The sequence below is a fragment of the Falco peregrinus genome, chromosome 14 (assembly GCF_023634155.1).
Source record: "Falco peregrinus isolate bFalPer1 chromosome 14, bFalPer1.pri, whole genome shotgun sequence".
NCBI classification, from domain to species: Eukaryota; Metazoa; Chordata; class Aves; order Falconiformes; family Falconidae; genus Falco; species Falco peregrinus.
The window spans coordinates 23745842-23761712 of NC_073734.1; the positions used below are offsets into that span (position 1 = coordinate 23745842).

At 41.9% G+C, this 15871-nt stretch overlaps 1 protein-coding gene across 1 annotated transcript in view; it reads left to right on the forward strand.

Moving 5' to 3' along the window:
• Positions 1 to 15828, forward strand: part of GLG1 (golgi glycoprotein 1) — an 86904-nt gene extending 71076 nt beyond the window's left edge. The window contains exons 14-26 of the mRNA XM_055818547.1: positions 60 to 122; positions 786 to 899; positions 1303 to 1391; positions 2276 to 2393; positions 3393 to 3485; positions 4017 to 4154; positions 5535 to 5658; positions 6009 to 6151; positions 6395 to 6496; positions 7170 to 7277; positions 7905 to 8025; positions 9909 to 10015; positions 10496 to 15828. Of these exons, the coding sequence (XP_055674522.1) occupies positions 60 to 122; positions 786 to 899; positions 1303 to 1391; positions 2276 to 2393; positions 3393 to 3485; positions 4017 to 4154; positions 5535 to 5658; positions 6009 to 6151; positions 6395 to 6496; positions 7170 to 7277; positions 7905 to 8025; positions 9909 to 10015; positions 10496 to 10663 (1488 nt within the window). The 3' untranslated portion in view covers positions 10664 to 15828. The remainder of the gene's footprint in view (positions 1 to 59; positions 123 to 785; positions 900 to 1302; positions 1392 to 2275; positions 2394 to 3392; positions 3486 to 4016; positions 4155 to 5534; positions 5659 to 6008; positions 6152 to 6394; positions 6497 to 7169; positions 7278 to 7904; positions 8026 to 9908; positions 10016 to 10495) is intronic.
• The last annotated feature ends 43 nt before the right edge of the window (positions 15829 to 15871 follow it).

Sequence of the window (15871 nt, forward strand, 5' to 3'; positions counted from 1 at the left end):
CAGAGCCTTTTTTCTTGTCCATTCACTGTGAAAACAAAATATTGCATGTTTTTTTGCAGGACATTCAAATTGAAGCCTTGCTGATGAGAGCGTGTGAGCCCATTATCCAGACGTTCTGTCATGTGAGTGCTCTGTAACAGTGTGAATATCTTTTGGGGAAAAAGACGGGGAGGGGGAAGGTTAGAGGTTTTAAATATTAGTTCTTGGTGTACTTGAAATACTTCAAAAGTAAAATCAGGTAAACAGTTACAAAAGTCTTTAATTAAAAAACCACCCTAAAGTAAAAATTCTTAGTTCCATCTAGTGCTTCCGCTGTCAGAGCCCTAGCATAAAAGCTAGTGTTTGAAGATGAAAATTGCCCTGTAATTGGAAAAATCAGTAAAAAACCAAACTTTTTTCCTTTTGCCTTGCCTGCAAGCAGTGTGTCTAGCCACTGCACTCTGTGCACCTGCTCAGTACTGCTGAAAAAACTTTTAGGTTGCTCTAGCATTGAATAGTTAGATAGCAATGAAGGCATCCAACTAATAAGTCGAGTAAGCATTGAGTCTCTACAGGATGTTCTCCTGAGTCTAAAGTGTGCACGTGCCTGGGATAGTTCTTTTCTAAACTACATCTATAAATATAGTTATGTGGTGGAGTTGGGCGGTACAGCTCTAGGGTGGTCTATTGATGGTGAGTGTAAGCTCACAATAGAGAGCAAGACTGTAAGTTCCATTACTTCCTGGTCACAGTGGGCTAAATGAGTATGAAAATCATGACTTTCAAGCCTTTCATCACTTCTTCAGGAGGTTGCAGATAACCAGATTGATTCCGGGGACCTGATGGAGTGTCTAATACAGAACAAACACCAGAAGGAAATGAATGAAAAATGTGCAATCGGAGTTACTCATTTCCAGCTGGTAAGATACACTTTTCTCTGCTATCAGTGGAAACCTGTTCTGTTCATTGAGGGTGTTGACAGGAATTGGCTAGTTATGAAACCCCTCCTTCCTTGAGATTGATTTCCCACTGTATTTAAAGTTTTCTTGTAAATTCAGACAGTTGTACTTGCATGTCTGGTCATAAATGGTTGCTTCTGGAGATGATTTATTTTCTGGCCCCCCTTCCTCCCTGGTGTATGGTAGATAGGGTCCCACCTTCTGCGGCAGTGCAGCATTTCCCCTTGCTTCCTCATCAATAAGTTTTGGACAAAAGCATTTGCTGATTGTACAATTCAACAAGGTTCTTTTGGGTAGCACTTTTCATTATTCTTTCCTTCCAGGTGACCAAAGTTTGGGTTTTTTCCTCATTTCTGTCTTGCAGGTTCAAATGAAAGATTTTAGGTTCTCGTACAAGTTTAAAATGGCTTGCAAGGAGGATGTGCTGAAACTTTGCCCCAACATCAAAAAAAAGTATGTAGCACCTGACCAAACAGCAATGTGAACATATAAATACGTAATAAAGTCAGAGGATATTTCATGACAGGACAGAAAATGCTGGATTTCCTTTAAAGGCTGATTGTTTTGTGTGTGAAAACTTAGTGACTGCATTCTGCAGATGCTTAAGGTAGAGGCATTGCCTGCCTCTTCAAAAATGACTCTGTTTTCCTCTTGCATACAAGTCTGTCCTCTGTATTTTTCTTGCTTAGAAAATAGCTAACAATTACAATTAGTGGTGTGTGTGTCCCGGGATGTTTTATGTCCTTGCTAGACTTGTCGTCTTCTAAGATGCAGGTTACTGTTGTTCCAGTTGCTGCTCTGGGAAGGGGAAATAACCCACTTGTTTTAGCTGGTTTATTCATTTTGGTATAAGAGGTTTTTTAATAGCCTACTGCAATGACATAAGGCTGAATTACACACAAGGTCAATCCTATTCGTGGATAGCAAGACTATTTGCATTTTATGATATAAATGTCCTTCCCATAATGCAAAAGGATTTCTTGCAGTGCCATGTGGGTATTCACCTTCATCTATTTCTAAGATTAAGTAAAGCTTTGCTAAAGTGCTCATGTGACTTAAGAGCAGAGGTCTTGCTGGGCAGGGGTGTGCTGGCATTTTGATTATCTTCCTGTCTGCTGATCTAGACTCCAATTAGACAGCATCAGATTTAGGTTTTAATTGTGATCCAGTTACTCTACATAGAGCTGTACCCAGGCCAGAAGTAAGCACAGGTCCACAAGGACTTTGTTGTGTTTGGATTCTTGGGGTCCGTTTCTCCAATGTGGTGATCCAACACCAATCTTGGCTGATCTGAGTGAAGGGTATATGAGTAAAAAAAGCTGTTTTCTTTTCTGCAGGGTGGATGTAGTGATCTGTCTGAGCACAACTGTGCGCAATGATACTTTGCAGGATGCCAAGGAGCACAGGGTCTCTCTGAAGTGCCGCAAACAGCTGCGTGTTGAGGAGCTAGAGATGGTAAGCATGCATGAAACTCTTGATCTGCCCATCTTCTAGTGAGGTCCTTCAACTAAAGCTTCCTGGTTTGTCCTCCCTGGAAAAAAAAGGAAGCTCATTTGTAAGACATACCTGATTTATTTTTTCTAGTCTTCTTATAATACGAGGCTCAATTGCCCTTCACAGTGAAAGTAATGATTGTCTGCTTTAATGCCTTAAATATAGTCTCGCAAAGGCTAAAGCAAGCTAAATGGTCATTGGAATTTCAGCTAAAGTGATTATCTTTAGTGTTAGATAGTGACATGCAACACGTGCTGATGTCCTTAAAGTCCTCTAGGAGAGAATAAAAGCTTCATTTTACAGGCTGAGGAAACAGGCACAGATGAAGCAACTTGACTGCAGCTGCTCTTAAGTTGCTCAGTGGATAAACAGTAGTAGTATTTGTTCTGTAGGCAAGGCTGCCTCTCAGCTTCCTGGCTGCAGTCCTTGCAGCAATGAACTCTTAAGGCCTTTGTCTGGTATATATTGTTTGACTGTTAAAGCTTCACCTTAAACAGGCCTGTATCAGAAGAGGCAGCACTCTTGCCTTTGTATGGAATAATCCAAATGCTGAGCATCGTTAAAAGCAGGAAGCTTTATTAACATTCTCTAGATCACCCAGTAGATGGGTGGCTATTAATATGATGTTTAGCTTTCACATTAAAAGATTTTAGTTGTCTTGGACATTGGTGTTGATGCCCTTTTAGGAGGAGCAGTGGGAGCAAATTACCACCTCTAAAATTTGGTTTAAGCCCTTTCTTTGAGTGTAAAAAGCCAACTGATCACTGCATGGGTTTGCAAAGCTGATTTCCCACTAACACCACTTCTCACAGCCAAGACCCCTACATTCAAAGAAATGGACCTACCTACTGTGAGAGTTGCTTGCTTTTTTGTGAGTGGAGGGTTGTAGTTAATACGTGGACAAAGTAAATTAGTCTTTAGAGTGCTACTTAAAAGTTCATACTGTAATTTATACTGCAGACCGAGGATATCAGACTTGAACCAGAGCTCTATGAGGCTTGTAAAAGTGACATCAAGAATTACTGCCAGAACGTGCCCTATGGCAATGCTCAGGTAATGGATTTTATTAATAATTTACAATTTAATTTGTACTTTCATTTCAGAAAACTTCTGAAGAAGGCTTTTGCCCCTGTGAGTGCAGCTTTAGATTTTCATTTTGATATCACTGAAATCTTTTGGCAGTATTTTGAAATGTTAAATCTTTTTTTCACTGGTTCACAAGTATTAATACTGGGTGAATGCAATGCTGTGAGCCCTTCGTTCTGCAGTTAATGCTAGTTTTATGCTATTAGCAGCTGGTTACTGCAAATGTTGCTGAAGATTTTAGGCATAATGTCTGCAAGATGAGGTTTGGGGTTTTGGAGTAAGTCCATTTCCATCTCGTTAAATCTTTGTGAGAAGATGAGCTTAAAGCGCATCCTGGAGCTAAGCATGGGTAATGAGTTTTGATAAAATCCAAGCGTTGGGAACTTAACTGCACAAATCAGGTGAAGATAGGCATTGGAGTACACATAGCTGTGTGTTTTGAGCAGCATATGACAGAATTTTGTCAACATGTCTGTTGTGGTTGTAACACTGTCATAGATTATTGAATGCCTGAAAGAAATCAAGAAGCAGTTGAGTACTCGGTGCCACCAGAAGGTGTTTAAACTGCAGGAGACAGAGATGATGGATCCAGAACTGGACTACACACTCATGAGAGTCTGCAAGCAGATGATCAAGGTAATGGTAACGTGCTGATTTAAGAGGGTGAGGTTGAGATATAAGAGCTCTCTCGGTTTTGAGCTTCCCATAAAAGCTTTTTACAAGACTGCTGTGGTGGTTTGGTGCTGTGGTGGTTTGGAAGTTTGATTGCTTCCTCCCCCACCTCCCAAAGTAATTAGTTTCTTAACTGAATCATGCTGAGTTTTCTTCAGGACTCTTCTCTTTCAACTTTACTTCCTCCACATATCTGATTAAAGCCTGTGCACTAATAAATTTGTCTTACCAATTGCCAGCAGAATTGAGGAGGAAGTCTGTGCTGAGGCTTCTAATGCAGTTTTCATCCAGTTGGTTTGGGTTTGCATTGGCTTTTAGCAAAGGTGAAGAAGTTATAATTACAGAGAGGAGTAACATCTTCGGTTTACTGCTGACCTGGTGCATACAGACTTCTGTCAAACTGATAAAGCAGGCAAAGTCATGCAAAATTTAGAATTAGAAATGCTGGCTTAAAGTGCTACCTCGTGAATGTTAATTCAAGCAGCAGTGAATGTTAATACAAGACAGTATTGCACAGGACAAGATACTACTTGCACAGTAGCCAAAATTGCAAGCCCTGAAACACAAGTATGTGTGGCCTGTATGCAGTACCCTGACTCCATACTGTGGCCAGAGCAGAACGTCTTGAGAATTTATTGCTCTTCAATACAGACTCATGCTTTTTTAAAAAGACTTGTCATCTCAGCAAAATCATGAAGATTAGAAGATGCAACAGCCTTATCTTACACCCATTGAATTAGTTTGTAACAAAAGAAATTAGTACCTTGATCTGAATTTTGGTAAGCTGGTTAACTTTTAACTATCTCATTCTGAGCGGGAATGGGAAAATTAGTACCAGTGGGCTCTTCTCTGCTTTCTCATTCCATATGGTCTTTGTCCCGAATGTTACTAATGAAGACTACCTGTTGCTTTGTTCAGCCAGCATTTATGCAGAACAGTGGCATCTGTATGGACTTTTAAAGATTCTCATTTTAGTTTCTGGAATAAAGGGGGAGTGGAAGTAGTTGGGTGTGAGACCTAATTTGGTAGGTATGTGCTGTAACTTAAGAATAGAAAATAAAGGCAAATTGCTTTTGATACTACCAACACAAGCTGGTGCCTAGAAGCCAGTTGAGGCTGTACGGCTTAGTGCACAGTCCGTAACAGAGATATCCATCCCCATAGTTGATTTGGAATAGCACTGTTCTTGTTAACAGGAGGTGTTGGGGCTAGGGCGTGTGTCTGTATACCTCTGGCTTGGGCAGGTGGTGGTTGTTTTTCATGAATATAATTGGTTGTTTTGTTTGGGGTTTGTTTTTCAAGTGTTAAGTGATGAAATTTTGGTTATTTTTGTTTCTTTGGTAGCGGTTTTGTCCAGAGGCAGACTCAAAAAATATGTTGCAGTGTTTGAAACAAAACAAGAACAGTGAAGTGATGGATCCTAAATGCAAGCAAATGATTACCAAGCGCCAGATTACACAGAACACAGGTATCATCTTTGGAAAAAAAACTTGCCTGCCTGAGCTGTTGAGTGATCTGCATGGCTGGAAGAATATTCACTTTGTTTTCATTTCCTTCATGGTTGTCAGTGCACACACTGACTTTATTCAGTCAGGTTCTTGAGGGTCAGCATGTGTTATTTGATACACTTTATTCCTGAAGCTCTTACCTCACCAGTTAAAATTATGTTGTGAAAAAACACTATTTCCTCCCGAAATTAAATTAATTGGTGGTACAATGCTATCCAGGAAATTTCTGTGAAATCTCTTTTGAAGTGTTATGTTCTGTCATCTGAAGAGATGTGTACTCTAATGAAGTTCTGTCATCTTTCCTGGTTAGATTACCGCTTAAATCCAGTGCTCAGGAAGGCGTGCAAAGCAGACATACCGAAATTCTGCCAAAATATCCTGAACAGGGCCAAGGATGATACAGAGTTGGAAGGGCAAGTCATCTCATGCCTGAAGTTGAAATATGCAGACCAGGTGAGTGGAGCTGATGCATGCAAATAAGAAATTCTGCAGGTTTGTGCTGAGCAAGAGTCACTGAATAACAAATCAAACTTGGGCTTGTGGTGTGTTCAGTGCAGGTAACAAGCAGACTGTATGTAAATGAATTTTTTTACACTTCCATATAAGTATTACAGAATACGTAAGTTAAAATGCAAGGTGATTGATTTATGAAAATAAAGGTCCTTGAGTGCGTTAATGACTTTCTCCGCTTAATAGCGTCTCTCTCCAGACTGCGAGGACCAAATTCGAGTGATAATCCAGGAATCAGCTCTTGATTATCGGCTGGATCCCCAACTTCAGATGCACTGTTCTGAAGAGGTAGGAAAAGTAGCTCTGCACCTACTTACTCAGGATGAAAACTCTTCTCATGTTTCATGAAGTCCCTTCACATAACAGATTTTTGTTTCTTAAAACATGAGCTCTCCTGATAATGAAGCCAACCAAAAAACCCCCATAAAACCCCTTTGAACTGTTCCTAGACAGTCAGGTTCTCTGCTTGTGACTTCTGCCAATGTGCAAGAATTGCAGTTTCCTCTGCAGTGCTAATATGAAGTTAATTTTTTCATCTGGGATTTCAGCAATACTTGTGCTATGGGAAAAATACTGCTTTCCTGTTAAAAAAAAATAGTTTTCTGGTCTTGTCAACCTTAACCTGGAGTACAGTCAGGTTTCTGAGCTTTTACTTTCAATAGCTGAATCAGCTATGCCTTAAGTATTGCTTATTTCATATATTAACATTATTTCTATGCTGTTTTCCTCCCAGCCTTCCTCCTCAGTAAAGCAATATCGACTTTTTGCTGTTGAGTTTCGAAGGGTATGCATATTGCATGAGCCAGGCTGCGTTTGGCTCTGGGGATTCTGAGGGGGGAAGTATCTCATCATGTGTTCTGTAGCTGCACCCTGTGATGAGCTAATGTATTGAGATATAAATGTGCCAAGAGGCAGAATGATTGTTGTGAACTACTTATGTTAAAATACTTCTTCAAAATAGATTTCCAGCTTATGTGCAGAAGAAGCAGCAGCTCAGGAGCAGACTGGGCAGGTGGAAGAATGTCTGAAAGTGAATCTGCTGAAAATAAAAACAGAAATGTGCAAGAAGGTAAAGGAAATAAAATGAATGTGCTCTAAAAGATATCCCATCCCTGCAGAAGTCTGATTTTTCTTCCAGATCGCAGCCCTGGCCATGTTCTAGCTAGTATGAAGCCAGAGCTCTGCAAATTTCCTTATGCATCTTAGTTCTGGCCTGCAGCAATTCAGTTTCAATGTGCCGGTGAAGATTGTGCCGACAGTGCCTCCTTTGCAATTCTAGACTTGGATTCTTTTTTGATTATGGTTGCCAAAGTTTCTTGTTACTAACCTGTTTTCTGTTGCTGTCTCCGTTGCACGCTTCCTGAGTGCTGGGTATGGCCTAGGCACTGGCTGTGCCCCAGGGCTGTAGGAATTGCCCCATGGCTGTGGCATCTTATTTCATTTCTAACTCAAGTAGCCCGGGCATATTGACTTTGTACTTTAATACGGGTATTTTAGTGAACATAACTACGGTAACCCTTATAAACCAGGACATTTAATCCAGCCTAAACGAGCTTTCATAGCCTCATCCAGGGACAGTGGTGTTTTTTTCTCATGATCCTGGATTTAAAAAGATGATGCACCTTTCAGAAACATTGAGCAGTGTGAATTTTTTTTCTCCTTTTTTGAGATGTACTTGTAATTTTCCCCTCCCCAGGAAGTGCTCAACATGCTGAAAGAAAGCAAAGCAGATATATTTGTTGACCCAGTGCTCCACACAGCCTGTGCCCTAGACATCAAACACCACTGTGCTGCCATTCCACCAGGGAGAGGACGCCGTAAGTGCTTATGCTTTACTCGTATCACAGTCCTGAGAGCCTTAAGCTGCATTTTCTTACCAGCATTATGTGAAGTTCAAGATACCTCCACCAGTTTTTTGTGGGTAATAGGGTGGAGCAGCTGCAGAGGTGGTAGATGCCACTAGAAGATCTGTATCAAGTCCTTCCTTACGTTGAAGGCGGGACCTGTTCTTCAACCCTGATGTAATATCAGTGCAGTGTTATCTGCAAATTGTAGGAGTCTATCATATGTTCCATCATTCAGATGGTTTCTGACAATAGTCTGTGATACCAGATCCGTAACCCTTCTATGAAATCCTTCCTCAGTTAAATCACATTGAAAATGAGCTCTTAGTATACATGGACTGAGGTGCCCATGGGCTCATTTTTCAGTGAGGTTTGTCTCCCACCCTGTATCAGCTTCAGACCAGATAAAGCTCCCAAGCTTACTTAAAACAGTGTTGTGTCAGACTGTATCAAAAGCGTCCCTAGAACGAAATAAGCTGCTGCTTAAGCAAATCAACTGGGTTTCACAAGATTCATTCACAGCTATTCCCCAAGCTCTGTTCTTTCGTTTTGTCAGTCTTTGTCCATGGTTGACTACTTTATTTCAGTTTAATTTCATCTGTCAAAAATACTGAAATCCTTTGATCTGTTTTTTTTCTTCTTTGCTTAAATATGTCAGTGTTTTTCTTTTCCAGTATTACAGACGGCAGGTAATCTTTACTATGCTTTCTAAGTTCACATAGCTCAAGGCTTTGAGACTTAATCAACTGTTCCAAGTCCTCCAAGACTGAGTTCAGCAAGTTCAGACCACTTGAAACATGATTTATTGAAGTATTTCCTAACCCATTCTTTTCCTGTTTGAGGTCAAGCAAGCTCTTGCACTTTGTTACTGCTATTACGTTAGCTAGCTGGATAGTATGTCTGGCTGTTGTAAGGAAAGCTAGTGGGGAAAACAGTTCTGAACTTTCCCATCTTTCTGAGTTTATCTGGCATTAAAAATAGCAGCTAAGTATTTTCCTGATTGTCGTCTTTCATGCTGGTTACTGAATGCCTTTCTGAAATTCTGGGTATCCTTTATTCCTATTTTGTCATAATTCTTTTCATGTGCTTTCTGACATGTTGGCACTGAGGGTGTGCAGAAGTCTGTAGCTTAGAGGGGGATCTGCCTCTTGGACTGACAATTGTGTTTAGAAAGTCTGGAGTTAGCATTGCAAACTTTTTGAACAAAGTAACTTTTCGTTGCAAAACAGAAAGCGTCCTGTTAGGGATTATTCATGTAAGGCAACATAAGTATAAAATACAAAATTTTATGTCAGTGTCTCAAATAAGCTTATGAGTTAGCTAGGCCGTTCCTTAGGCACCCAGAACATTGTGATCCCGTTTCCTTTCACAGGACAGTGTGAAGACTCAGGAAGTTAAAATTTTCCAAAACAGTTTGTTGATCAAAATAAACCCTTAACAAGCCTAAGGAGATAACATTATGTTTTCTGCTGAGCTGAATGTAATCAGTTCTCTCTAGAAGGTAGTGGCATGGAATATAGAACATAGCTCATTGAAGGTGCAAATGTGTAAGACTTTATAAAATGTCTTGTAAATCACATGAATTACATCTTGCGTATGTACTGTAATTTTTTTTGAAAGTCAGAATTCCTTGTGTCTCAAAATGCAGCATTTATCATGAATCTTAGTGAAATTGCTAGCTTCAAGGGTACAGCAGGGCTTTGTGTATAGCCTGTCGGGCTGGCTGGTCTGTTTAGCAAGCCATTTAACTGTCACCTTTTACGAGAATCGAAGTGTCCCTTCCGAGCAGCCTTTCTGTAATGTGTTGTTGAAGCCACTGTTTCTATTTTGTAACACCCATCTTCTGCACATTACAGAAATGTCCTGTTTAATGGAAGCTCTGGAAGATAAGCGTGTGAGGTTGCAGCCTGAATGCAAGAAACGCCTTAATGATCGTATTGAAATGTGGAGCTATGCTGCAAAGGTCAGTATGTGCAGGATTTCCCTTTTTGTGCATTGGATCTTTCTGTCACAAGCTATTTATGAAAAACTTTTGAACTGATGAAATTCTTATATCTGAAGTTTAGCATTTTGAGTTTTGTACAGAAAAATTGAAAACAAGTCTTTGGTTTTTTTTTTTTGAACTTGGGTATCTTACTTTCTGTGTCTGGGATGCATCTTCAACAGTGCAGAATTTAACAGTCTTCTGTGCACACAGGGCTTGGTCTCCTGTAGAGAAGGTCTGGGGCAATGAAATGGGTGAGGAGATCTTCCTGTTACAAAGCTCTCCTGAGCAGCAGTTCCTTCAGATAAATTGTTGCAGGCCTGCCTGTTTGTGGCTCAGGCCAAGTCTGACAATTGACAGGAGGCCACAGCAGTACCAGAGACTAAACTTGATAAATGCCAAGGCTGAGGGTTGCATGGAAAGCAAAGCTATGCTCATTTATTCCCTTCTCACCTCCAGGTTGCCCCAGCAGAAGGCTTTTCTGACCTTGCCATGCAAGTTATGACCTCTCCGTCCAAGAATTACATACTCTCTGTGATCACGGTCGGCATCTGTGTACTCTTCCTCATCGGCCTGATGTGTGGACGCATCACCAAGCGGGTGACAAGAGAGCTCAAGGACAGGTAGAGCCTGGATTGCCTGCTGAAGAAATGCCTGCCCAGTGCCCAGTTTTGTACAGCCCTCCTCTGTATAGTCTACCCACCCCCTCTTGTGAGAGGAGAATAAAAAAAAAAAAAAAAAAATTAGAACAGCAGCAGGTGTTGGCTCAGTTTTCCCATCCTGGATCTCATCCACAGCATCTTCATCCTATGAAAGTTTGTGTGCAACATTGGCAGCCCAGCCAGCAGCTTTTGTTACCCCTTTGTTAGCAGACTCTTGTTTACCTGCCTGTAGACAAGTCTTTATTGTACTGTTGGAACTGCCTTCACTCTCCAAATCAGACTGGTATGACCTGCAGCTCAAGCAGTTTTTAAGTAAATTTTTAAAGAAAGACATATATCTGCATACCGACTATATGATTTAGGTAATGGTTCATACTGAAATCCTAGTCATCCTCTGTGGCTGGGTGAAATTGAGGCAGGAAATTAAAGGGTAAATTGCATCTTACACCACAGTTGGCCTTGTTTTGGACATCTTGCTCACCTTATGTAAAGCATCTTCAGAGCATAGTCTTGGACAACCTAAGGACACCAGCCACTGGTGTCGTCTTCTAGTGAATATCCTGCTTTTGTGACTGTGGATATTTTTGGTTGAAAAGATGTCCTCCCTTTCTTCCTCTGCCACTCTCAAGATAGAATAAAATACTGACCAGGATCAAATACTCATGTGAGCTGTACAACTTGTATTTCAGTAGATTAAAGACACGGTGTAGACACGAGGCACGTAGAGCCTGTCAGTAGTGTACAGTGCTGCTCTCAGCGGGCATTAAGTGCCCTGATCAGTTACTTGGTCAAATTTTTTATTAGCAATGATGCAGTAAAATTCTAACACTCCTTTTATTTTACCTCGTTGCTGCTAAGATGTTACCCTTCTGAATTAACTATCTACAGATGATATTGACATGCTGGCAATACAGTGCCCTGTCAGCGATGCAGAAAGTGACTGAACGCTCAACGTGCTCTATCTGTAAAACGGTTTCTTCTGGGCTAGCACAGTGGTTTATAACTGGCCTGTCTGGGTCTTAATGGTTTGAATGGTAGCACTGAAGAGTGTTCTTCATTTCCACAACTACAACTGATAGCTGTAGCAACTGGCATTTCCTGGGGTGTAGGATGCAGGTGCTGGTCCAGCAGGCCAAGCAGGAGTGGATGGGAGGGTGACAGTGTTGTATGAAAGGCAGAAACATCTGGATCTTTAAGGGAAGTAGCTTTCACATTGTTACCATCAATGTGTGCACTCACGCTATATATATAGTTACACTTCCAGACCCTGATACTCACACCCGACAGCCCAAAGGTCTGTTTTAGAAAAGCTGCACCAGTAGTTGTGGCCTCTTCTTACCATCATCTTTGTTCCTCAAGGAGGCGTGGAGGGCATAAGCCACATGCTTATGCTGAAACATCGAGTGTGGCGAAATCTCAAAGTGACTGCATGAGAGTCCATGTGTACAGTAGGATAAACTTTATTCGCCTTTTAGATGTGCTCACCTGTGTGTGCTGCGGTAAAAATCATGTGCCTGAAACGGTCCAACTTAGGCTGACACTTGACTCATACCTTTCATTTTTCCACTTAGTGCACTGCTAAGTAAGACCTGACACTTCCAGTTCTCCACATGTTTCTCTAGAGGAACGGTGGAGGTGGTTTTGAGACACTTTGGAGTGTGGAGCAGCTGATTTGATGATGCTGTGTGTACAGAATGGCGTATACATAATACCGTGAGCTTTGCTGCAGCTGAAGCTTTTTGCAAACGTACCTTCACCCCACTCTAAGGATGGACAGCAAACTATTAGTGAGATGTTCTTAGACTTACTATGCTAGTGAGTCTTTCGCCGACACTGCTGGCGTTATATCAAAGTGTTACGAACACAAGGCAAGCAGTAGCGAAAGTCTGGGCAATGAAAGTTCAGTGGAGAATTAGTGCATGGTAGGATTGCAGTTAAGTGGTTAGGTAGAACAGAAATTAAGCCTGAATTCTTTCTCCCCGCCATCCTCCCTGGTGCTAACAAAGCTTAACTGGCCCTCTGTCAATGTGAAGTGGAGCAGAAGAGGAATAGTTGATCGCATCTCTTGAGGTAGCGCAGGTGTGTAACACCACAAATGTTAGTTTGGCAATTATAAGTGTGTATTGTTTCACTTGACGGGGTGCAGAAATTACTGCTGTGGAGATGGGTGTGTTCACAGAGCTGTCAGCAAGGGACGTGGGATCTTTGTGCAGCCTTGCTTGCTTGGCACGAGTCCTGCTTCTCAAAATGTCTATGGGGCATAACTAAATTGCTATCGGAGGGCTTTTTTGAAACTGTTGTGACTTTTCGAAAAGGCATTGTGTAACCTGATTAGCTTGAAAAGCCTAATTAGATGGTTTATTGTCTAGAAATAGCATCTTCCACTAAATTCCAAAAGACATTGCAGTGAAAATTGTAGGGTTTTAGCCATAGTTCTGAATGTAAACCCTGTTCAGCTCTGAAGGTGACTTTCTTAACTTTCAGATACAAGGCTTTCTGGGTTTTTTTTGCTTTTTCATTTGGAGAAGGTTAAGGTAGGGGTGCCTGGAGCGCTGTGTTAGGAATCTGTGGTATATGGTGGTATTAGTTTATGCTTCGTGGTGTTTCTGTCAGTAGACTCACTTGGGAATTCGGTTTCAGTGTGAGTGCTCTGAGATGGTGGTGTAGCTGTGTGTCTGGAAGCCCTCTGAAGCAAAGGTAGAATACTAAATCAATTTCTACATCGTTCCCTCAGATACCCTTTGTCACTGTAAGAGCACAGACCCACCATCACCAGTGTCATACCTTTAAAAGGGTCCAGGCTATTTTATTATTGAGCATTGTTATCTCTTCACCTTTTAAAATGGGGCCCTCTGCCATTGCTAGTGACTACATTTTTTTTTTTTTTCCATGGCTAGGAATCTACCAGTCCCAGTCTTGAACTATCCTTCCCTTCTTTTCACGGATACTTAAAAATCTAGAGGTCTGAGAAGCACAGAAACCCACACAAGTACTCTTCCAAAAATAACCTGCTTGCGCTGTTGCCAACACAACATCTTGCCTGCAGGTAACTGCTTTCCATTGCAGGGAAAAAAATAAATGGTTGTAAGAAAAACTGCTGTTGCCTTGAACTTGAGGAAGCCTTTTAACTTCTCTGATCTAATCAAGAGCACTAGAGATAGCTGCCATTGGGATAGAGAAGTGTGGCAGAACCCAGGGGGACCCTTTCCTCTTCATGACCCTCACCTCTTGGTGGGGAAAGCCGCCTTCCACAGAATGCGGTTCAGGAGGTGGGGGTTTGTTTTCCCTCCTTGTCATCATAAAACCTTCTCTTGGAGAGCTTATTCTAGATGCTGGTGCTCCCAGTGGTGGATGGAAGGGCTAGATGATGGGGGACATACAAGGCATGCAGCTCTGTTTCCCTCCTGCTGCTGCAAGGTTAACAAGATATGTTTCCTAAATGATGGTGTGTGTTTAGATGACATGTATGTTTGCCAAATGACAGCACATGATTAGATGATGTGTAAGGGGGACTGTGCATGATGTGCACCTCATTGCGCCACTCCTGCTAGGCTGTTAGTGTTCATTCTTGTTGACCTTAAGCTTATTTATTGTTTACCTAGTGGGTCTAATCAAGTCCTCTTGCTGAGTTTCAGCTTGGGATTCTCCTGCCTCGTTTCTGTCATTCAGGCTGCTGGAGTAACTCATCTGGGTAGGAACAAAATTCCTGGCACTTCCAAGTACTGTCCAGCAAGTTCAGTTGAGTACCGTATGTCTGTGTCACTGCAAAGGGCGGGAAAAGCCCCGATGAAGGTCAAAAATCAAAGCATTTCCTCCCAAATCTGACGCTTAAATCCATGGCAATATAATCAGTCTTGATTGAAAGAATCCACTGTAAGCGCGTTGTATGAAAAATAAGAGGAGTGAATGTCTCAAGTACAGAATAACTGCGGGTGGGCACAGAGGGAGGAAATGTGACAAGCTGGAGGGATCAATCAAATCCCATAATGTTGTAGAGGAATTATGTTCGAGTTGGATGGCGACTTCTGTTAAAACACAACCTTACTTAGTTGAAAGAAGATTGTAGTACTTTCTTATTTTTACTGTATCAGTTTTGCTTGAAAAAAAAAAGTAGTTTTGAGGTGTGTGTGAGTGTGTGAGTGTGGTATGAAACATTTCATCTAGCACTTCTGTCGCTATTTAAAATATAGCTCGGTGGACCTGCAACAGCTGTAGTGTCGGTTTGTATAAAAGTACTTTCTTAATTATGGGGTTCAAAATCTCGAAGGCAGCTCCCAGGTACTAATCTTTGTGCGGTCGCCTTGCTGGGGGGCCAATCCTGCCGGCTTGCTGCTTCCACCTGTGAGCTGTGCTTAGAGGGGACCTGAATCCCCCCTGTGCTATCGAGCCCTGAGCCTGCGTGGCGCGGGGAGGAGTAGGAATGTATTGCCGCTCGCTGGCCAGAGGCAGATTGCTGTTTTCTCCTTCCACAACACCCAGATTTCATTCCATAGCTGACTGAAAGCAAAAGATCCCTTGCTGGGTGAGTCACTGCACCCCGAAATCCCCCCCCCCCCCCCGCCCCCCCCCATTTATTGAGTTAAAGTGCTTGTGTAGCTCTCCCCTTGGGAAATACTGAACTAGGGGAAAAGGGAGAGGTGTGACCTGCCTGTAGGCGCTGGTGCCGAAGGAGGGGGGATCAGAAAGTGTGCCTAACCTTCGCATGCGACTGGATGGTATACTGGAGAAGTGACAGTGAGTTTTTTGGGGGGCGAGGGGGTACCCCAGCACACCCTGCTGCCCCCCTGGGGGTGGCACCGCAGGCCTCCCCCACAGTGTACAAAGCAGACCCAGCGGGTTCCTGTTGTACAGCAGAGGCTGTTTGAACTTAGTCTCTTTTATTTTTAATTATTATTTTTAAATGTGACATTAACGAGACTTCTTTTTGTTGTTGTTGTAAATTGTTTTCCCTTTCTGTGTATAAATCCTGGCCGCTCCTTGTTTTGGTTGGGTTTTTTTTTGTTTTTGTTTTTTTACATGTCCATGCTGTGTAATTTTAAGATGTTACTGAGATTCTGAACATAATAATGTGCATTTTTTTCTGTACAGATGAAATGGGAGAATTTAATAAAAAGAGTCTGCAGGTTTTCACTTGTTGTAGTTTATTCCTTAGGGCGGGGCGCCGCGGGGCCGG